Source organism: Anabrus simplex, chromosome 1, assembly GCF_040414725.1.
Source record: "Anabrus simplex isolate iqAnaSimp1 chromosome 1, ASM4041472v1, whole genome shotgun sequence".
NCBI classification, from domain to species: domain Eukaryota; kingdom Metazoa; phylum Arthropoda; class Insecta; order Orthoptera; family Tettigoniidae; genus Anabrus; species Anabrus simplex.
The window spans coordinates 803,657,592-803,682,425 of record NC_090265.1 but is presented as its reverse complement, the minus strand read 5'-3'; the positions used below and the strand labels follow the sequence as shown (position 1 = coordinate 803,682,425).

At 38.0% G+C, this 24,834-nt stretch overlaps 1 protein-coding gene across 2 annotated transcripts in view; it reads right to left on the bottom strand.

Annotated features, from left to right (window-relative positions):
* The window catches only part of Sod2 (superoxide dismutase 2), an 82,070-nt gene that overhangs the window by 4,836 nt on the left and 52,400 nt on the right, over positions 1-24,834 (bottom strand). For both annotated transcript variants that reach the window (XM_067136325.2, XM_067136323.2), the window contains 3 exons: positions 23,395-23,588; positions 23,195-23,308; positions 357-536 (listed from right to left, as the gene is read on the bottom strand). In XM_067136325.2, the coding sequence (XP_066992426.1) occupies positions 357-536; positions 23,195-23,308; positions 23,395-23,588 (488 nt within the window). The remainder of the gene's footprint in view (positions 1-356; positions 537-23,194; positions 23,309-23,394; positions 23,589-24,834) is intronic.

The window sequence follows — 24,834 nt, the reverse complement described above, 5'->3', positions numbered from 1 at the left end:
TTGACCAAGAGAAGTTGGATAGGAAAAGTGAGGAGCCAAATGTAAGTAGAAGCAAGATCAGGCTCAGCTACAGGCTCATGGTTACCAACCCATTCTCCCAAATTGAGAGCCCTGAAATCCCCCTTATGACAGGCAGGGTATGCTGTAGATTATTCAATGCCTCCAACTACAGTAGACTGTATATTTACTGTATCATTGACCTCTGTTTTATGCCAAAACACTGCCACTATCCAGGAAAAAAATTCCCTTCATGAACATTTGCTCCTTTGATTTGCATAATTTGTCACAAATAAAACTGATAAGTGCATTTTATTCATATTTAAATAAAATGAAAATATTTTATAGAAACACAGTACCTGTAGTGGCTTCCAAAGGATCCTGGTTAGCACATGCTGCTAACTGCAGTCGTTTGGTCTGCTTGTTGTATCCTAGCCATCCCCATCCAGAACCCTGGACACCCACACTGAGAGCTGTCAGTTGTGCCTTCATATTTTCCAAGGAGCCAAAGTCACACTTAATAGCTTCCTCCAAGGCAGCTGTGGGAAGTTACATAGTAGATAAAAATATTTCTCTCAAAAAACTAAGTGATATCTTTTAAGGAGTACGAAATATATATAAAATTTACAATAAGCTAAAATTTCCTATCTTTATTTGTAAAATTATATAAACTATTTTCAAATATTCCATATTACTTGGTACAGTCTTCCCCCTAACCCAAGTTGTCCTTAGAATTTGTCTGCTAAAAAATGAGGGGTTAAGATGACAAAAATTAAATTGTTTGAAAAAAAAGAGAATGATAGATTTAAAATATACTCAGTCACAATGCTGAAACTGGATTAACACTTTTTCACTTAAGACATTAATTCATGCACTGTGAAGCATCTAAAGAAGTACAGAAATTTCCAAAGAATGATGAAGACAAATCAAAATAAATGAAGCAAAATTCCATTCCTATACATCTAATATAATGCAGGGGACACACTCTTAACTGGCCTGGAGTAAACCATCCGATTAACTGGGCGACCCAGTGAATAATGCCACTTCCTGTTTTCCATGGTCACGAGCATCTGCCTTCCACCTCACCTTGGTCAACAAAAAGATGCAACTTGCTTAATATGGCTTATTGCTTACAATAGCAGATGATGTTCATAGTCAGCTTATAAACCTAATATGTTTCAAAATATTGTTTAAAACATCTAAATCATGTACTATAAATGACAGATACATCCTTTATAATAACATTGTCTGTTTCATTATCCAATCACAGGAGTCATCCTAAGCAGCCTGGTTAAGAGGACATTCTCTGTATGATTTATTATTTTTAATGATATTACCATACACTACAATTGGGATATTTCCCATTACCCTAGTAACATTTGCTTAGAGAAGAATAACAAATGACTTTAAATTTAGAAGTCATTTGTTATATCATTAGAACAATACCCTCCAGCTACAACAAATCACACATAGAAACATTCACAATATGAAAAGACTAAAGACCAAACATTATATATTATTTAAAACCAAATATAGGTTCGAAATTGACGAGATAAAACTACTCCAAACAGCAGCAGTTAATCATGTTCATAAAAACCAGAACACCTTCAAAGAGTAGAGATAGGAAGTTCGTATTCACAGGACCTCAGGTTCAAGATCCACATCGATATCTCGGCGCACAACCACAAACTGGTGAAATGTGCCTGCGGCTCTCGTGCTCGCTATAAACCGAAAGTAACAGATCAGTGTGACTTGGGCAGACATGCAGGATGTCCTGCAGACATATGCGAGAACCATACCGTCAAATGAGCGAGTTTGAAAGAGGGCGCATTACTGGCATGAGAGAACGCGATTCATCCATCCGGGAAACTGCTACTTGTGTGAGACAAAGTGTCGGCAGTGCAACGGGTGTGTACAGAATGGTTCACAGAAGGTCGTACAACATGACAAGATGGGTCTGGTCACACCCCTACCCCCCCCCAAAGATCGAAACCTCATCCGAATGGCATTGCAGGACAGACCTGAGTCGTCCTCAGCTCTGGCACAACAGTGGAACAGTGTAAAACATCATACAACACTATCAGGAGTGACAGTCTGTCGCCGTTTATTCCAGTCTGGTTTACCAGCGTGTCATCCACTTCTCCGCCTACCTTTGACTAATGTACATAAACATGCTAGACTGCAATGGTGTATGGAATGACATCACTGGGATCAGGAATGGCAGCAGATAGCGTTTTCAGATGAATCTAGGTTCTGTCTGTTTGAAAATGAGGGCCGCATTTTGGTTCGCCACAGACAGGGAGAGAAGCATCACATCGACTGCATTTGCACAAGATATACAGCACCAACTCAAGGCCTTATGGTGCGGGGTGCTATTGGGTACAACCAAAAATCACAGCTGGTGTGTGTCCAGGGTACTCTGACCAGCTTGACCTACGTGAATGACATCCTGCGACCCATAGCCATAACCTTTCCGCACGACATCCCAGACGCCGTATTTCAGCAGGACAATGTGTGACCACATGTTGCTGCACGAACATGTGCCTTCTTGTTGTCACAGGATGTCAATGTTGCCCTGGCCCGCCCAATCACCGGACTTGTCGCCAATCGAATATATGTGGGGTATGGTGAAACAATGGGTGCGGCACTGTGACCCAATGCCAACCACGAAAGATGAACTGTGGAACCAGGTGAATGCAGCATGGATGGCCAATCACGCCTTACACGCGTTGATGCCATCACGCATGGAACAAGTTATCAGTGCCCATGGAGGACCCAGTGCCTACTTAGGCAACAGGACACAAGCTGTACCTAGGTGACTGGAATGCTAATTGTTTCTGCACAACATACTAATGAACATGTCCTGTGAATATGAATAGTCTTTCAAAGTGTTCTGCTTTTTATGAACATGAGTATTTCCATCACAGAACATTTGTATTGTTTGTAGTAATCCAATTACTTCCATAACATTATTATATAGGAATCCTGATTACTGTATACGAAACTCATACTATGAAGTTCCTACGAACTACCCTCCAAAAACCACAAAGATAATGTAAGGAACGATGACATCAGAATGGAACTGGAAGTTGACTCGATAGAAGAGAAGCTAATGACTTCAATACTAACATGGTATGGACATGGAAAGCAAATGCCTGGCACAAGAACACACATGCATACCTAGAAAAAATGGTTGAAGGAAGAAGGCTAGTGGAAAGACCTAGGAAGAGATGACTACACCAACTGGGAGACGATGTGGAGAGAAGAGGAGGGAAATGGAAGCATGTGCTGAGAGACAAGACATTTCTGGACAGACAACAATGGCAAAGGCTCGTTCAACAACACGCTACCCAGCATGCTGGGGGGGTTCTACAATGATGATGATTGCCCCAACTGCATCAGAGTTTAAGTGTTTGGCTCGACTATCACATAGTGTCGTGCTCGAGTGGTATCTGGATTAGCCTGGAATTGCATGAAAGCACTATTCTACATGACATCACGAAACACATGTGGCACTCCACAGCAACCGAGTGGTACGACCCGATGCTACATGATTATGAACAGGCAGTAGAACACTAGAAGGCAGTTAATATTTATCTGTCTGATATTATTCTTAATGCCCTCTGTGGATCAGTGGCAGAGTGTCGGCCTCCAGATACCAAGATAGTGGGTTCAACCTCTGCAGAGGTAATCAGATTTTTGAAGAACCCAAATCCCATGGTAATATAGCCCTTGAAGGGCATTGGTCTACCAAGCAATCGCTGCTCAGCCCAAAGACCTGCAGATTACGAGGTGTCATGTGGTCAGCACGACGAATCCTCTCGGCTGTTATTCTTGGCTTTCTAGACCGGGGCCGCTATCTCACCGTCGGATAGCTCCATTCTAATCACGTAGGTTGAGTAGACCTCGAACCAGCACTCAGGTCCAGGTAAAAATCCCTGACCTGGCTGGGAATCGAACCCGGGGCGTCCGGGTAAGAGGCAGGCACGCTACCCCTACACCACGGGGCCGACTCAGATTTTTTGAAGAGCGGAAAAAATCCATTTAACACTATGTCGTACAATGTCGGCATGAAAAAGATCACTGATGACACATTTGGTGTTTACCTAGCAACATTCACTAAAACTCAAGTCATAGACACCGAAGAGAGCTTTGGTTTACTCTGCCAACAGGCCTAGAGTAAAACACAACGTCAAAACTGACGAGCAAGCAGCAAATTGGCATCAAATTAAAATGCTTGCACACTGAAATTATTATTATTATTATTATTATTATTATTATTATTAATGTACCGGGCGGTACACCTCCACTCCGCTAATTCAAACCTTGCGCCAGTTGAAACTCCTCTACTGGAGGAAGCCTGAACTTTATCCACAGTGTTAATTCTCAAGTTTCTCAGAAGATGTCCCTACTTGTAAATTCTGAAGTTTTCTGAACTGGGTCGTTTTTGATGTATTTTTGTTTTGCCTGTAGTAAGAAGTGTGGACATTCTCTTCTAGATGGCACTACTGAAGGACTACAATTATGCACCCTAGTGCGAAGTGAAACAACAGTGTTTTTGGAGAAATTTTGGGTTCATAAGTTTGTTCTTTGTTAAATTTCTTTCAGTCATTGTTTAAGTTGGCAATATTAACCCTTTCTTTCCGCTTGTTTTGAATTTGACCAATAAGGAATTTCTGTAATTAATTTTCCACCAATAAGGTGTTTCTTCTTCATCTACTGTAGTAGTTTTTGCCATTATCCAATAAAATGCTTGTGGGCTGGTGGTATCATTCACGAAACGCCTCGAACTTTCCACGAGGGTATATATAAACTGCTGATTTTCGGGTCTCCGGGCCACTTCAGCAACATCTATCATTGTGTAAATTATGTAGCAGGGGGCGGGAAGCGCCTCTTTCTTCGGGCAGCAGTTCAACCACCAGGTAATGACCTTGAAATAACTTCTTTTCTTGCTAGCTCAGCAGTTTAACTCTCGGGGCAGGTCCGAAGCCTTTTACCATGTAACTTTCCTCTAAAATGTAAAGACACTTGGTATCAATTCTATCTTTTTAAACTACAAATTGGGATAGAGAGTGCTTAACCCTCTCGAGCTCCCACTCATATTGCTTTGAGGTGAACTTATTTTCACAACCGTTTCTTCCCTTCTAATGTAATGTAAATCGTTTTCTTATATAAGTCACCTCTTTAGTATGGGATTAGCCCTTGCAATAGCGGCCTAGTGCCAAGTAGGTTTTAGTAAAGTATATTAGGAGTGCAGTTTCGCCTCCTCTCAAGTTGGTATTTTGGAGGCCACGTAATTGTCCTGTTTCTTCACTGAATAGGCCTCAGTAGGGTGGGTATTTTTACCCCTGTGTTATTTGTGTTTGGAGGTCAACTTGAAAGTGGAGTTTGGTGTGGCCTTTGATAGGCTTGAACTTAAGAGCGGGTTGCTCTTCCTTAAAATTTGTTTCTGCGTGCCTCGAGGAGGCTTTACTGTGTAATTGGGAGCAAGAGCTCCTGGGCATGATTGGGGTCTTTTGCCCCTTTGTTGAATCTTGTATATCGTAAGGTTGGGCTTATAGCTCAAGAATTGTGTGTCTGGCTCTCGGAGCCCAAATCCTGTAACACTGTAATTGTACACTCTCAATTTGTTGTTTAGCTACTGAGTACCTGTTATATTTGTTATTTCTTGCTCTTGAAAAGAAAATATAACCTTGTTAAATTAACTTTAATTTCGTATTTTGAGACCTGTTCACCCCAGCACCTTCTTTCACCTCTGCACATCCACAATACTCCGTAACAATTATTATTATTATTATTATTATTATTATTATTATTGATGCCCTGAGGGGAATATTAATTTTTTATGTAGTATTCCTCGCCCAGCTATATATTTCTTCCACCTGGCTGACGAAAATTTCTGGGAGAACAAGATATGTTTAGGTTAGGTCATTTCAATTTTTATACTGTTAGTATAATTTTAAATGTTGAAATTCCTAAATTGTAAAATTGATATTGTAAATTAGGTGCTCACATATGCACACGAAGTGGTTAAGTGTAAGAGAGGGCCAGGAGCCCAACTTCAGCACAATAAAGTTGCTTTAATAATAATAATAATAATAATAATAATAATAATAATAGCCATACAGAGGATGATGGACTTCTCGGATTAAAATCACTAAGAGTGAGTGATCATCTTTCCCCATACTAACTTCAGTTCATTGATAAGCCTCATTTGATATGGACTCAATATGATAGCTCCATATACAAGACTGGTTTTGCAAATGAGATAACTTTGGTACAACTGACCTTTGACATCACAAAATGCAGCAATTTGTATGCTTTTGTAATTATTTCATTTATTTCATACCACCAACAGACATGTTTTGCCAGTTACAGGTAGCTTTGTTACTATACATTAATTATTGAAAACAACAAATGTTAGGAAGAACTAAATATCTAAAAGTATACACAAGCATTATTAAGAAATAAAGCAGCAATTGGAATTCATAGTGCATTAATACTTTTCAAATTCAAAAAGGATTTCTCATCTAAAATAGTATCTAAAAAGAAAAAAATCTAAGAGAAGAAATAGAGAAAACATCAGAGAAATTAACAATTAGTATCTACAGCACTCTGCACTATGCTTAAGACTCAGATTATTACAGACTACCAAGGGAATATCATCACAAATGCAGCGGGCATCGCCAAAGTATGGAGAGAATACTCCATCAAGGTGTTCAGTGATGACCCGCAACCAATGTCAGGTCACCAAAACCCAACAGACATTGAACCAACGATCCTTAGAGAAGAAGTGGAACGTGCAATAAAAAAAGCTCCAGAACTGCAAAGCACCAGGCCAAGATGGAATCGCTGCTGAAATTCTAAAGAACATGGGTGACCTAGGTGTCGACATCCTCCACAAGTTATGTCAGAAGATATGCCTATCTGGAAATTGGCCGGACCAGTGGTGCCACTCCATCTTCGTACCACTGTTCAAGAAAGGTTCTCCACTTGACTGTGCAAACTATCGAACAATAGCCCTCATCTCCCATGCCAGTCAAATCATGCTCATGGTGCTGAATGGGAGGCTGAAGACCTTACTTTCACAAATATCAGTTCCAGGCAAAGGAACTTGTGAGCAGATCTTAAACATCCGGCAGCTCATAGAGAAGACAAGGGGGTACAATATCAAGATGTTCCTGTGCTTCGTGGACTAAAGGAAAGCCTTCAACAAGGTAAAATGGTCAAAGCTCTGGGCTATACTCATTGAGATGGGGACACTGAGACATTTAATGTACCTAATTTAACTACTGTACTCTTTGAATACAAGACAGTGAGAGTTAATAGCAACTTCTCAGACATCTTTTCTACTACTGCTGGAGTGCGACAAGGTTGCATTCTCTCCCCTCCCTCCTATTTAATGTACAGCGAGTGCATTATGAGGGAGATTCTTGAGGATTGGACTGACAGTATCACAGTTGGTGGCAGGAAAATTAACAATCTCAGATATGCAGATGACACTGTAATATTTGCAACAGATGATCATGAAAAAGAAAAAATCATGTGGAGGTTAGACGAGCGAAGCAGAGAATATGGTCTTGAAATCAACATAAAATGACTTAAGTCATGATTGTAGATCATTTTGATAACTACAGACCTGCCACAACAAGAATTGCCGATTATGAGGTTGTCAGTCGCTTCGAGTATCTTGGATCTATTGTCACAAATACCACAGACTGTTAACCTGAGATCCATGAGCACATTGCAATTGCGAGAAATTGCACTTACTCGCCTCTGGAAGGACCCCTCCATCATTTCCAAGACAAAGCTCACCCTCATTTGAACTCTGATCTTCCTTATCGCGACCTATGCAGCAGAAACTTGGACGATGAAGATGGCGGATAGCCACAGGATTGATGCTCTAGAAATGTAGTGCTCTTGGAAATTACTGCGAATTCCATGGACAGCACACCGTATTAATGAATCAATCAATCCTGCAATAGCTTGGCATCGGAACAAGACTGTCGACCCTTATCAACCAAAAACAACTGACAGAAGACAGGAGGCAATGGAAATACTTATCATGAAGGGAAAAGTTGACGGCCGAAGACCTAGAGGACGAGCACCGCTACGATGGATGGACCAGATCAAGAGCTTGACCAGGATGAGCTTACAGCAAGCAAGTCACCATGCCCAAAGCAGAGACTCCTGGAGGCAGATCAGCAAAAAGATTGTCGTGTGATGCCACTACACCCTTACGATGGGTTGGACTCTGAGATCTACAGCAAAAAAGCAATAACTCATCTTAAATTAACACCAGTTAAAGCAACTGACATATAAACAGAAAATCCTGGAAAATAAGGTATGAGATAGATATGTTTGATAATGGCAATCGGTATTAACAGCATATAAAATCGTAAGTACAAACAGATGCTAGAAATGGCATTTTTTGCAGTTTTCCTTATTTTTGTTTATTTACATTTAAATAAATATTCTGGTCTTAGTAACACGTTCATAAAATAATTCCTTTAGCAATCGAATATAAACATTATGATTAGCAGAAAAGTCAAGATCAGAATGGTGGGGTTATTTACAAGCAAATTAAATACGTAGAACATTTCTTGAACAGTGGGGAATTTTTATAAAATAACTTCCTCGGAATAGTGGTTACAAAGTGACTTCTAAAGCATAGCTTTGATTTATTAATGTTAAACTGTAATTGTGCAAGTAGTTTAGCACTATTATATTATTTAAAAGTTTGTGTAAAAGGTTTGCTGTGAGATTTCCTTCCTGTTGGTTAATGTTATATACTCAAATTCTCCTCGCCTGCAGTACCTACTGGGTGGATTGATTAGCTCAGTAGTGGCTGTTGTCGGTCGCAAGCCCGGGAAAATGAGCAGGGTTGGCTCAATGCCGTAAAATGACAGCTAGAGAACATCTTGAGGCAACCTCTATGGTTCACAACCATAGTTGTAACTCTGAGCTTGCTCCATCCAAGGCTATATGCCTTTGACAGTCAAGAATGGACAGAAATCTTTTCGGTAAATTTCCACTGCTTGGTACTAGCCAGGGAAGACTGCATTCGGATACGGTGGGCAGTCGCTTGAAAGATGAGTCAGATGAGTCCGAGCATCTGGAAATACCCAAGACAAACCAACGACTAAACCAAAGACTAAAATTGAAACAGATAAACTATTTAGCAACATATAACATCAACTCTGGCACAGGTGGGAAAATTAAAAATCCTAACTAACGAACTAGACAAACAAAGGATCCTTATAGGGACCGTGCGAATGGCGAGTGGTGCGCTCTTGCGACTACCTCAGAAAACGTTTGCTGGGGTAAGCTGCAAGCCAGCGCTCGAGTTAGTTCATGACGGTGTAAACTGAAAGAATGGAGAGTCGAACGAGTAAAAGTAAACGAAACTTTCACTCATCTCCCAGCAAGGAATTGACATTAACATTTATTGTAGGGGACTTCTCCTTCAAATTAAAATGAACTAGCCTCGTTGTGTTAACCCTGTTTTATTATGAGACATAAGGTGGGTTTTACAGCATGGTAAGCCTCTCAACGTTAGCCAAAAAAGAGAAAGCAATATCTCCTCAACCCCTGATAGCGTTTGGGACCGAATAAAATGTATCTTTGTTACTGTTAGTTCTCTGCATTGAAAACTTTGAAATACGTCAGTGAGCAAAATAAAAAGATAAAAGTGCATACACGTGCCCCTCAATGTGACACTACCGGTACCCGTAACGACATATTCCGAATTAATGGCAGATAATACTGAAAATAAAACCTTTCCAATAAGGGAATGGCAGTACTCAGGAATTGCTCATGCCTTGAAATTTTCAGTGATACTTCCTTTAGGAGAATATACAAACAGTTCACATAAGTTGATGTTCAAAACATACATGGATATTTGCACTTGGGTGTAGTAGACGTAACTATCTCTAATATTAATTTCACCTTGTTGTGTCGCATACGAATACGGTACACTGCTCCGTTTCTCTTGATTAATAGGCTTTCCTTTACACGAAAAAGGACACTTAATTTCCAGGAGAGAAAAGCCATTGGGATGAAATACTATCCGCCTGGACTCGAACACAGCAATGGGTGCTCTACTCTGATGCACACTCCCACCTGTTTTACAAAACGGTCATTGAGTTTGCAGTACTCAGCCACCGCAAGTTGTTCAGTGTTCCTACCGTACCTCATCGCAGGTGTGTTAAGGGATGTGGAAATTAGAAATGACCTTGCAAGCTGATCATAAACACCACTTCTCAGTGTCTTAATCTGATCAGCTTGCTGGCTGGCAGATAAGCGTAATTTTCTTTGTTTGAACCATGCAACACAGCGATATTGAAACCTTGTGTCAAATGCAATTTTGTACATCTGTTCTGTTGTAACTGTAACATTTGCGATATAAAATAGTTGCACATCTTGAGGCAAGAAATTGAGATAATTCACGGGTTTGATTGATAATTTAACAGCGGACATTTTTGCAACAAAATAGCACCTATGGACTGCATGGGTATTCTGATTTTGTACTTCGTTCAGACACTTGATCAAATCCTCAATTTTGCTACGTTCTACAGCATCATCTATAACTTTTTGTAGAATGGAACTTGCCACCACGTAATTTTCACTCTCACATTCGGCTTTAAGCATATCAGTGAGGGCACACTCAATATGTTTTTACTCGTTGGTACAAACATGTTTTATTGAAAGTGGTTGATTCTGTTTGTTCAGCAACGTGGACGTATGGTTTCAACAGTTCTGCTATCTTCTCTCCTTTCGAATATAGATCCTTACGAGCACACTTAGGTTTATTTTTTCCATTGCTGCACTATGGTTGTTTTGGAGGAGTCCCTCTCGGAGTTAATAAAGGAACACAAAGCAGCAATGTCCTTACAGCGTTTCGACTGACCTGCTTTGCAGCCACAATCACCGTCAACAATGTTCCTGTTGCTATCAATGTGAAAATAAATAAAAATACTTATAATGAGGAATTATTTATCGCATCACCTTTAGGAATTAAATATTTTTGTTATAATCTTTGAACCATCTCATCATAATTCACAGCTTATCCCGCCTGCGCAGTGAAAGTACACTCAAGGAGAAGTTGTCGCCTTGAATTGCGGATCGGTTGTCCTTCCTCACTCATTATTTATAAAGTGAAAATCTGTCGGGATTTGAACCACAGTCGCCGGAACTTGAAGCAAGCCGCTCGCTACCTCCTTTATAATAAAGTAGAATAACTGAGAAAAATTGGCTTGCTTTTACTATGTTAGCTTAGCCGCTAGCCTCTGACTTTAGTGACCGTGGTTTGAACCCCAGTGACACTGAAGTGCAATTTTCAGTTGAAAGAATTGTGTTTCAGGAAAGGCATCCGACTCTAAATTCATGATTACAACTCTTACAGGACTCAGTGTATATAATGGCCCCGCGCAATGATTCAATAATTTATGACTAAAGTTATTGTGAATAAATAATTAATTAACAATTTCCCGAAATAGGAATAAAATATAGTAAATACCTTAATTTCAACGTTGTACAGTGACTGATTAATACTCGTTTCCCTTAGACATTTGAAGTATATTTCTTGCCCTAACCTTTCCTTCACGTCAAAGACATGGTTACTGCTATTTAAATCTGCACCTTTCTTTAGCGTGGATTCCCGGAAATAATCTGAGTGTTGCACTGTCTGAAACCCTACATAAATTATAGCGGTCGCTGCTACAGTCGAACCATTACTGTCCGGCTTTACCTATTTATTTTACAATCACAAGTCAAAGCTTACTGCCCTGGTTGTAATGAACTGTACTGTCAATGGTCTCGTGAGTGCCCCATCAAATGACTGCAGCTGCTTCCGTTAGGGGCGCTAGCTACTAAAAATCTCGTGCGCGCACGGTCCCTATAGCAGGACTACAAGAGATGAGGAATTCACACCAGGAACCCATGGAATCCCAAGGGTACAGTGTGTACAAAGGCATCCCTGGAGAAAGAGTGATGAGGAATTGTCCACAGTATGGTACAGGATTCATAGACAACCTGAAAATAATTGATTCGATAATAGATTTTCAGGCACAATCCCAAAGACTCGTGACGCTAACAATAAAGGCATTGAATAAAATGTACACAATAATTAATGCCCACGCTCCTACAAATGATAAAAACAATAGGAGAAAAGCCAGGGAAGAGGTGGATGAATTCTGGGACCTCCTGGATCACACAGTGACAAATATGAATAAAAATCATACCAAAATTTTAATAATCTATCAGCTTCATTGTCTGTATTGATGAATTAAGAATGCAAGTATGAAGAATGAGATTTCCACCTAATCAATACTTTATTACAAAATGTTTAAAGTTACCTACATTGAAACAGTACTGGTTTCGACCTGTAAAGAGGTCACCATCAGCTGTTGGTGAACCTGCTTAATAGCGATTGTACGTAAAACATTACTAAAACTAATTTAACAAGAATGCCTTATTCTAATATAATATTACTATTAAGATATATACATATGGTACAATATGGGGCTTGGACTCTGAGTTCCATTAAAAAATCTGTGCTGTTGCCAACATTATGTCAAACAATATACATATGGTGCAATAAAGGGCTTTGGCTTGCTGGAGTCCCTAGAATGCCACACACTCCAAAAATTGTATAACAGAGGTTGAAAATACAGTTCCTATAGAATAGAGGATCACTGAGGTTTCGGTGTCAAGTTGAAACGTCTATGCAGCATTTCGGCACTGAGACCAACCGTTGTGAATACACAATCAAGGTGCTTTGTTGGGCCGCAATTTTGCGGGGAGCGTAATCGAATGAGGTTCTGTAGCTTTTTCATTCTTAGTGTATGATGTTGCTGATAAATACTAGTTTCCAGGTTCCTTGTTGAGGCATGTCATGCTATGGATGAAGTTTTGAAATTAAAGAAAGGTTGATAGAGTTCCCCTCTTCACACTTGCATTTGTGCTCAGGTAAATTCAAAATCTGAGAAAGAAAAAGGAAGTGGAATTCGAATAACTGATAGTGAGTGCCTGCTAAATGGAAGTAGGAATTAGAATAACTGATAGAGAGTGCCTGCTAAATGGTTTGTGTGCTATAGAGTGTGTGTTACTTACGTGTGGGCTGGATATGTCTTCAAGTGTAGTCGGGAGTGTGCTGCACCTTGTTGTGTGTGCGTCGTGTTGCTGTCGTAGTGTTCAGATTGAGAGGTGATGGGGAAGGGGAAGCAGCTTCTGGAGGGGGTGGGGTGGAGTGGATTGTGTTTTTTGGGTTTTGTGTGGGTTTGTGTCTGATTCTTTTTAAATATGTGTCTTTTAGAATGGGAATGGCTGTGTTGAAGAGGATGTTAGTTTTATCTGTGATTTCATTTAAGTTAAGGTTGGGATTAGCGTATTGGTCCATATTGATATAAAAATCTTCCATTATGTTGAGCAATGGGCCTGTGGGGTTCATATTTAGAATTTCCATATCGTTCTCGATATTAGTGAACTTATGCTTGTGTTCTTCGACATGTTGCCCTATGGATGAAAAGCGGTTATATTTAGTGGCATTGACATGTTCGCTGTAGCGAATGGAAAAGCATCTGCCGGTACGTCCGATGTAGCTGGCTTCACAATCGTTTCATTTCATGCGGTACACTCCTGAGTGGCTGTATTTGTTGTTTTCATTGACAGATTTAGTGTTATGTAAAACGGAAGCATTATTACGTGTGGTTCTGTAAGCTATTCTTAGATTGTGTCTTTTGAAAATATTAGTTATGGGGTGGATGTGGGTGTTGGTAAAGGTAAAAAGTGCGTAGTCTTTCTTAGGTTTGTTGTTTCTACTTAATTTGGATTTCGGTTGGTGTTTTATTTTGTGAATGATATTGTTTATCATGTTTCTGCTGTATCCGTTATGCTCCGCTATTTCGTGAATTAGGTTTAGTTCCTTGTTCCAAGAAGAATTCTTGGAACAAGGAACCTGGAAACTAGTATTTATCAGCAACATCATACACTAAGAATGAAAAAGCTACAGAACCTCATTCGATTACGCTCCCCGCAAAATTGCGGCCCAACAAAGCACCTTGATTGTGTATTCACAACGGTTGGTCTCAGTGCCGACATGCTGCATAGAAGTTTCAACTTGACACTGAAACCTCAGTGATCCTCTATTCTATAGGAACTGTATTTTCAACCTCTGTTATACAATTTTTGGAGTGTGTGGCATTCAAGGGACTCCAGCAAGCCAAAGCCCTTTATTGCACCATATGTATATATGTATATTGTTTGACATAATGTTGGCAACAGCACAGATTTTTGAATGGAACTCCAACGAGTCTAAGCCCCATATTGTACCATATGTATATATCTTAACAGTAATATTATATTAGAATAAGGCATTCTTGTTAAATTAGTTTTAGTAATGTTTTACATACAATCGCTATTAAGCAGGTTCACCAACAGCTGGTGATGACCTTTTTACAGGTCGAAACCAGTACTGTTTCAATGTAGATAACTTTAAACATTTTGTAATAAAGTATTGATTAGGTGGAAATCTCATTCTTCATACTTGCATACAAAATTTTAATTGGCGACTTCAGTGCACAATTAGGTAAAGAAGAGAGATACAGAGACATAATAGGAAAACAGCCAGCTCAAAAACAACATCAAAAAAGACCAATTTTAGGAATTACTATAAAATATTTAGTGAACAACTTCAAAAATATGAACCGCCAACACTTATGTTAAAAGATAAGAATGGAGAAATGGCACATAATAATAAAGATAATACACAAATTCTAGCAGACACATTCAATAAATTATTGAATTGTGAAGAACCAAAAGAACTACTTGATATAAACACAGACATGCCCATCAAAACTCCACCAGAAAATATTGATCCACCCAGCTTTGATGAAGTTAAGTCATTAAAGAACTGAAAAAATTTAAAGCTTGTGGGGAAGACCAAACATATGCCGAGTTGTGGAAAAATGCAGTGGAATCAATTACAGAATCACTTTACCAATGCTTGATTAAAATTTGGAATGATGAAAAATTACTGGACCATTGGACAAATGCAGTAATCCACCCTTTACACAAAAAAAGAGAACAAATCCTGATAACTATAGAGGAATATCACTCCTGGATTGTACTTATAAAATATTCTCGAGAATAATTTACAATCTGTGCAAATATCAACTGGAAAAAGAATTAGGGGAGTACCAGGGAGGATTTCGATCATGGCTCAGTTGTCCAGGTCAAATAACACAAATTATTAATGGACATCTACAAAAGAAGACAGAAAAAAAAGATTATCACTTTCGTAGACTTTCGGAAAGCTTACGATTGCATTCACCGACCTTCAGTATTAAAAATATTACGTAATTTTGGATTACATCCTAAATTAGTTAAAATGATAAGCTTAACATTAACAAACACTTAAATCAAAGGTGAAGTTTAGAGGAGAATTATCCAAAGTATTCACAATCAGAACGGGACTAAGACAAGGTGATGTACTATCACCACTTTTGTTTAATTGTACTCTGGAATACTTGATGAGAGAATGGTATAAAGACAATAACAAAAATATAAAAACTGGATACACTAAAGATGAAATTAACCTAAATTGCTTAGGATTTGCAGATCTGGCACTACTAGCTAATAACCTTAATGAAGCTCGGAATCCAATCACAAGTCTCCAAACTATTGCTGGAAAAATAGGAATAACAATTTCATTTGAAAAAACTAAAATGATGGCACTGTATCCCCTTTTAATAAACAGTGTTCTGATATGTGGGAAAGAAATATAAATTGTAAAATAGTTAAATACCTTGGAGAAACTATAACATATAATTTAAATGAAAACATTTCTTGGACAGAGAGAACTAATAAATTATCCAGAGCTCAAAAAGTAACCAGAAATACATACAAGAAATGTTTGTCAGTAAATACAAAATTGAAACATTATAAGACTGTAGTCCAACCTGAAATAACTTACGGAAGTGAAACATTATTTAAACTAAACCAAAGGAATAACATACACAAAATTTTAAAAATAGAAAGAAGAATAGTAAGAACATGCATTAATAAAAAGTACCAAAAAGGAGAATGGCATATCATCCCAAATTCAGCAGTATATCAGGAAATAGAACCTATAGCGGATTTCATGAGAAAGAAGAGAATATCATTCTTTGGTCATCTGTTGAGAACACCTCAAGACAGGTTAATATGCAGAATTTTGGAAAAGCTTTGGAAACAAAAGCAACAACCTGTCTGGATAAAAGAAATAAAAGAAGACATGAAAGAATTAGACATTACACTGGAGGATTTAAAGAATAAATCGAACAAAGTAAATAAATTGAAGAACAGTAAAGTTAGATTCCTACCAAAATGTGACAAAAGAGAAACTAGAAGGGTATTTTCAGAAGAAGAACGACAATGAAGATGAGATAGAATGAAGAAATACAGAAAGATCAGAAAATAAAACAAACAAAACGACATAGAAGACCGGACAGAAATTGACTACAGTGGTCCAATGCGGCCGTATAAGCATAATAATAATACTCAAATTCTTTCATCAGGTCTGCATAATGTACAAGGCCACGTGGTAAGAAATTGCAATGCTTTTTGTAGTAAAGTCACTGTAGTAACCTTTTCTGAACTTTTTCAACTTTCTTCTGATATGATTTGTGATAGGGAGACTATACTACAGATGTGTATTCCAATTTTGATCTAATGAGAGAGTCAAATAATAACAATGCTTTAATGCTGTGATAATGCTTTGTCTTTCTGATTAAGAAACCTAGTTTTTTGTATGCTTCATTAACTGTATACATACTATGCGATTTCAAAGACAACTTACGGATTATTTTTACATTGAGATCACTTACAAATGTTACTTGTTTTAAGTGGTGTTCTTTAAGCTTGTACTCCCCATTAGGCATGGATTTATTATATGATATTCTCTGAAAATAGCACTTTTTGATATTTAACTCTAGCAAGTTTTGTTTGTTCCATATGTACAGCATTTCCAGATCAAGTTGTAGTTTTACCATATCGTCGGTACAGTTTGACATCATCTGCGCAGAGAACACAAACTGAATGACTAATTACAGCTGGAAGATCATTAATGTAGAGTAAAAAGAATAGTGGACCAAGATCTGAACCCTGAGGCACTCCAGAATTTACATTATAAACATACGAGTTGCATTGATGGTATGATATATATTGCTTTCTGTCTGAAAGATATGAAGCAAATAATTTTAATACACCAAAAGTCAAGCCGTAATCTGAGAGCTTCCTTAACAATATACCGTGATTCATTTTATAAAATGCCTTAGAAAAATGTGTGTATATTCTCCTTGCTTATGCAAAACATCAAAAACATACCGACAGTGGATCTCCCAGGTACAAAACCATGCTAGTTTTCATTAATAACATTTTTGACATGACCAAATATGAGCAAGTATAGTATTTGTTCTAAAATTTTAGTGGATGTTCACACAATCAAAACTGGTCTAATGTACGATATCAATAGGGTCTCCCACTCTGAAAACAGAACATACACTAGCTGTTTTCCAAATACTCAGGAAAGTCTGTTTTTCCACTATAAGATTGTATAGAATCAGGAGAGGTAATTTTAATAATTCCGAAAATGCTTTTAGAACATAGGGAGGAAATTAGTACCACAAGATTGTTTTGGCTATTTTGTATGGCTACTTCGTATTCATCTTCATGAATACCACAATATTAGAGGATAATTTACCAGCAAATATAACGATTCTGATAATTCATATGTAGGTGGGGATGGAGAATAAACTGAGCTGTACAAAACTATCCAATATACTCTGAGCATAACCAACGTACTGTCATTTAATTTCACCACCTGAAAACAGCTATTTTTGCTGGTTTTTTTTTTTTTAATACTGCTGATACAACTCCAGAAAGATTTGCTATTGTTTGAAATGTTTACCTCAATCCGAGATATATACGCTTTATACTTCAGATTTTGTTGTTGTGAATGTTCTTACATATTTAAATTGCAAGTCACTATGCTCACAGTGACTCCTGCACTTTCTGTAATGATCTTTCAACTTCAGGCTTTCATTATTTCTTTTGTGAACCCAGATGGATATTTCTGCTTTAAGTTGTACTTCTTTTTGAGTATTGTGGTATCAAATGTTAAATTAATTTTCTTATAAAAGTACTCAATGGCCCCTTCTACATGTGTGATGTCTTCTAATTCAGTCCAGTCCCGCAGGCTCCTATATAGATTTAGGAAGTCTGTATCATGAAAATTAAATGTTTTGATAGAAAACTGTTTAATAAACCTACGCTGAGCCTTAACGCTTAGTGTGAGCTGTAAAGCTGGATGATTCAAGTTTTCTGCTACTAAGGGATAACAATCTTCATTGACAATGTACCTGTTGACAGTAGTTAGAACTAGATCTAGCATTCAACCGTTACCGTTTGCTACGTCATTACATGAATATAAATAGTACAGTGAAGTACAGTATGCTAAAAATGTGTAACATGGTCCAGAACCTAGGAGATCAATGCCAATACCAGTTATCAGCGACTAGTTAAGGTCGCAAAAAAATAGTATTTAGTAGTTAAAGGTGGGCAGTATACTGATATGATATAATAGGAATGACCATGTAACATAAAAAACACACACACACACACACACACACAAAAGCTCAGTATCTATAAAATGTAATGGAATTTCTTTTGATAATATTTCTTTTCGAACTGCAATCAGAACACCACCTCTTTTTTCCATTATTTCTGTCTATTCAATAGGCCATATACTTGTCAGGAACAAACTCATTGCTACTGACACCATTTATGCAATCAGGTTTCAGTTAGTAAAAAATGTCACAGGGGGTTCAATACAGTTTAAATAGAAGTAAGGAAGTTTTGTACATAATCCTCTTAAATTCTGATAATAAAAATATTATCTAAACTTATATCAGTATTAAAAAGGCACTACTAGAAAGGGATCAGTTAAAGTTTTTCAAATATTCCTGAGTTCTAAGGGTATACACATGTCAATCACCTTCCTTTTGCAAACCATCTACTGTGACTGAATACGGTATCTGGACAGTGACATCACTGAAGAAGATGAAGGTAAAATAAATCAACCTCCACCAGTGATACGAAGAAAAAAATAAGTCATTTTTTTGGACAGCTGGTAAGTTTACCGGTACTTCACAATTTCTGTTCATGCAATTCAGGTGTTGTAGACAACACAGCATGCAACAGTTCTCTAGAAATATATTCTTTTTCTGTGTTTGTTCAGTTCTGCACTGGTTCAGGTTATTGTGGAGGCTACCAACGAATATTACAAGAAGGTCTTAACAGTTTAGCCAACATCTCCGAATAGTAGACTTCAGAAGGAGCGAAATGAATGTGAACGAAATTTTTTTTTTCACTTACAATGTTCGTGACACGTATGAAAAAACTGGCAATTTTGGAATATTGGTCCACAAAGGCCCTGCTTCACACCCCTACTTTTTCTCAGATTATGACAAGAGGCAAGTACTTAATTCTTCTCAATGTGCTTCATTTCTCCAACCTCACCCCTACAAACAAAAATGACAAACTGTAAAATCTGAGAGCAAAAATATACTGCAACCTTTCCAAAATCTGTGTACTGAATCCCCGGTAGCTTTCAGAGGACGGCTAGCATTCAAGCAATACGTCCCTTGAGATGTAGAAATAGGCTTTATTTTAGATTTTACTAGCTGCTGTACCCGTGCTTCACTACAGAATTCTATATTGTACACAGAATTCTAGAGGAAGTTGTGTAAACGTTGTGAATAAGATTTTATTAAATTGTTGAATAACATAGGTATTTAAAAATTAAATTTTAGGTGCCTTCTCCTAAACTACTATTTCATTCAGTGTGAATGTTATTTACAGTCTAGACTGTAGTGCCTTATTCCCCTTCTTTACATAGCAATTTTCATTACATTCTCTTCAGCAATTTTTTCCTGATGCACATGCATAAGTTACATGACAGAAAATTAAAAAAGTGCATTTCCTTGTTACTATGGACATGACCGATATAGGAATACTATTTTTATATTCTGAGCAATGTACAGGCAAATCTCTTATTTCATATAATTATACGGATTGAGTACTGTGGGGAAGGAACAGATTTTGATGACATGTATTTTTTTTTATTTTTTTTTTGCTGTTTGCTTTACGTTGCACCTACACAGATAGGTCTTATGGCGACGATGGGACAGGAAAGGCCTAGGAAGGGAAAGGAAGCGTCCGTGGCCTTAAGGTACAGCCCCAGCATTTGCCTGGTGTGAAAATGGGAAATCACGGAAAACCATTTTCAGGGCTGCCGACCGTGGGGTTCGAATAACTGGTGATGTAACTACACTCCTGGAATGAGGCATTCACTATTTGTGGACAACTGGTATTCCAGCCCTTCTGCGTTTCATTTACTACATGAAAATAAGAAATGCTTCTGGCACAATGAAGCAGAACAGAAACGGAATGCCTCCACCACAAAAGAAATTGAAACGAGAGGAGACAATCATCCCATACTGGAAATATGATTGCAATGAAGTGGATGGATCACAGAGAAATACAAATATTGACTACAATGCATGATGGAATTACTGACTCTGGAAAAGAGGACAGGGAGACTAAACAACCCATACTCAAGCCTATGATCATACTATATTACGACAACATGGGCCCTGTGGACACGACTCACAAGATGATTAGCTAGCTAGACAGCATGACGAAATGTAAAAAAAAAAAAAAAATCCTACAAGAATTTCGGCTTTCACTTTATAGATTTGATTCTTTTGAACACCTACAACTTGGAGCTCACCAAAACAAAAATATAAACGACCTATTGCAGACTTCCATTTGCCTCTCATCTATCCGCTTATTCGAAGATTCCATACACCACCCACCAAATCTAACAAAGGAAGACCATTAACGTTTCAGGACAATCCAGCATGACTGACTGCTCGACACTTCGCCCCCTGTGGCATGCTACTAACGAGAATATAAAATATATTGCATTTTTAATAAGAGTTAATTATCAATACAGGTACAGTAGAATCTCGACAATTCGAAATCAGTCAATTAAAATTCCCGTCTAATTCGAAGAACCTCTCGTTCCCGGAAACATGAGAGATAGTTTTGCATGTTATTTAAAATGTTTAATTCGAAATACGGATAATTTGTAATTTGAAGTACGATGTCCGCCCCATTACCGAAATTCAAACTTTTAATTCAAAACTGCATTTACATTTTAAAACAGTATGTTACAGATAATTTAAATTCAAAATTTATCCGCATCATGACGTCTTCCAGAACGTGCAGAGGTAGCTTTCTGCACTTTCACACACTTCAGTGTGTCTACACTGTGCTTCATAATTGCTAAGTTCCGAGTGAAATCTGAATTCTTCTGTATTCAACATTTGTAAGGAATGCCGTAATATCACGCAACAGGCAGTGTGCGGAGAAAACAGAATCCGTGAACACTGGCGATGTCGACAGTTGACGAAAAAACGTGGCTCACATAATCAATTCATAGGCACCGAATAATATTGTCATTGCCGATGAAACTGCATTGCATTCTTTTAATGCCGAGCCCAAATGGTCTTATGGTTTTAAAGGGAAAAGTGTCAGCGAGGAAATCGTACAAGGCTGGGGGGTCATTGTACTGTGTTGAAATGCACACGGAAGCGAGAGAATTCCTCCTCTTGTCATAGTTAAATTCGATAAGCCTAAACGTTTTAAGGGTGTTGGGTAATTTCTGAGTAAGTACAAGGCATCTAAAAATGCAAACAGTGCAATAATCCAAAAAATAATGCATCTGCACAGGGGAACCATGATCATTTATCCTCATTTTTGAATCATGGGATTTTTTCCTTTCGTTGCATGAGGTTATGTGTCAGTGATTTATCCAAGTGCACCTTGTTGGATACATTTTGGAAATAGTTTTTTCCATGGCATTTGAAAGGTTTAAACTGTGAATCAAGGTGATTGCATGCATTAATGGGTCTTAGAATACTTTGTGATGCAGCAAGTGTTTACATTTCTGAAGTACAAGAGAAGTGCCATGGCAGGAAATTATACAAGGATAGAGTGACTGTATTGTGTTGTCATGCAGAAGGAAGCGAGAGACTTTCTCCCCTCGTCATAGGAAAGTTCGATTAGCCACAATGTTTTAAGGGCATCGGGTACTTTCTGTGCAAGTTCAGGGCATCGGAAATGCATACAGTACAGTAATCCAATGAATAAAGCACTTGAACATGGGAGCCAGCATAGATTACTCGTTTTTGAATCGTGTTTTTTCTTTCATTGCAAGAGGTTATGTTTGTCAGTGCGTTATCCAAGTGCATTATTTGAGTACTCTAAATGCACCTTCTTGGACATATTTTGGAAACAGATTTTTTTTTTTCATGGCATTTGAAAGGTTCAAACCATAAATCAAGGTTAACTGCAAGCAGTAACGGCCTTAGAATATTTTGTAACGCGGCAAGTGTTGGCACTTCTGAATTACGAATTGGTGGCTAATTCAAAATCACATAATTCGAAGTCCGATTTTTGAGTCCCAACGACTTTGAGTTAACGAGGTTTTACTGTAATATGAAATGTATATCTTGTGATGTGTGTAGTTTGTAAGCAGACAAAGGTGAAGGACAATAGGAAAAGAAAGTAATCACATTATATGTGTCAATGTTGTGATGCAGGGATGTGTGTTGTACCTGACTTTGAACAATATCACAGTGTCATCCATATTTAGACTTTGATCATCATTACCATCATCATCATCATCATTTGTAAATTTATGCTTAATTTAAATTTATCTCAAAATGTAAGTTATATTCTTAGGGAAAAGAAACCAGCACAGGAATACATATACATGAAAAAAGAAGCACAGAAAGGGTTAAAGAACAATCACTAATGTGTACCTACTACAGGCTTCTAGAAAGCAAACTTGTTTTATGCTACTGTTGATATCACTATCACAGCCATTGCACATCCAATTTTATGTGGAATCCAAACCACAGGGCATTACTTTTCATTTCAAATACTCCACATGCTTTGGCCAGGTTTTGAACCGTGGTCAACTTGCTGAGAAGCCAGTGACTACATATATGGGCTTATACGTGGTGGTGTACAGTTTGTAGACCCATATAATACAAATACCAAAATTTAAGAGATAATTTGAACCACTTACGATCAGGAGATCCTCCACAAGGAGACAAATTCTGCCAGAAGATGGTGTGATTAATGTGGCCTCCTCCATTGAACTTTAGAGCAGGACCCAGACTAATCATTGCACTAACATCATCTAGAAAAGCAGAGGTTAAATATTACTCAACAGTGTTTGAATAAGATCAACTACAGTGCACAAACAGTTGAATTACCCATACTCACTTTTTGCTTTGGCCTCAGCAAATTTCTCTTCAGCAACATTCAAGTTTGTAACATAAGCGGCATGATGTTTGGAATGATGAAGCTTCATTATTTCACTACTAATGATGGGTTCAAGAGCATTGTAGTCATAAGGCAAATCAGGAAGTGTGTGTTTCTGATGACTATCAATGCTAAGAAACTGGGCTGGATTCAGCCTGAAACAAAAGGTCAAATTACTGGATCTGGCATATCTGAAACTATATATTTTCACTGGTTAACATTTAATTGCCCAATCATTGAAGAAATGCCAACAGGATAATTGTAAGGGGATTTTAATATTTAAATTATTAAAATGTTATGTAGTTGGAAGTTTACACGCTCCTGTCACAGCAGAATCAATCGTTAATGATAGCTCACTAAAAAAAAAGATGTCTCATGACAAACTTTTACAACTAGGCAGTATATATGACTGCAGTAACTACTGACCAGCAGTTAAATGTGTCTAGAAAGGAAAAGGATTATAGGTAAACACTGCTTAAAGCAAAACTTGAATAAAGCGGAAACTTGTCCACTAAAGAATTTTTTTCTTGGTCCTGACGAAGCTTATGGCATTATAAAGTTCATGTGTCAGTTCTATACGCAGTGAACTGGATAGGACTGGCTGTAAAGCAAACTGAGGCAGAAACTGTGACGAAGTGTTTCATCAAATCAAAATTTTGAGAGAGCGATAATACAGATGGCGGAGGGAATGAAGTGTTTGAAAACATATTCGCAATATCCCACGTGTCAAGGAAGAAATGTCCCCTACAAAGCAGAGAACTTTATTCAAAGTGATGAAAAACTTCCGACACATCAAAAACCAAACCAAATCCCATGGCATTACAGCCCTTGAAGGGTCTTAGCCTACCAAGCGACCACTGCTCAGCCCGAAGGCTTGCAGATTACGAGGTGTCGTGTGGTCAGCACGACGAATCCTCTCGGCTGTTATTCTTGGCTTTTTAGACCGGGGCCACTATCTGACTGTCAGATAGCTCCTCAATTCTAATCACGTAGGCTGAGTGGACTTCGAACCAGCCCAGAATAATATAATATAAATATATGATTCTTCAGGAATAGTTTCATTATAGTAACTTACTATCCTCACACAAGGCAGTATTATATGTAGCTTGCCATTTATCATGCCTGCAATTTTATATCGTACCCACTGAGCTCACCAGTGCTTATCACTGGAAAGCGAAACACACTAATCCCACCAGTGTTCTTATTCTGACAATTTGGTGTAGTGTAGTATCCCATTTTTCTTAAAAATTCAAATATGTTTTGTATTATCACAACGTGCTCACCCACATCATAATGCTTAAGACTCAATATGGTCGTCATCGCAAAGGATTGTGGTAACATGTCCAGACCTTCCTAGACTGGCCTTGACAGCTGTGAGCTGTTACGCTCGCTTAATATCAT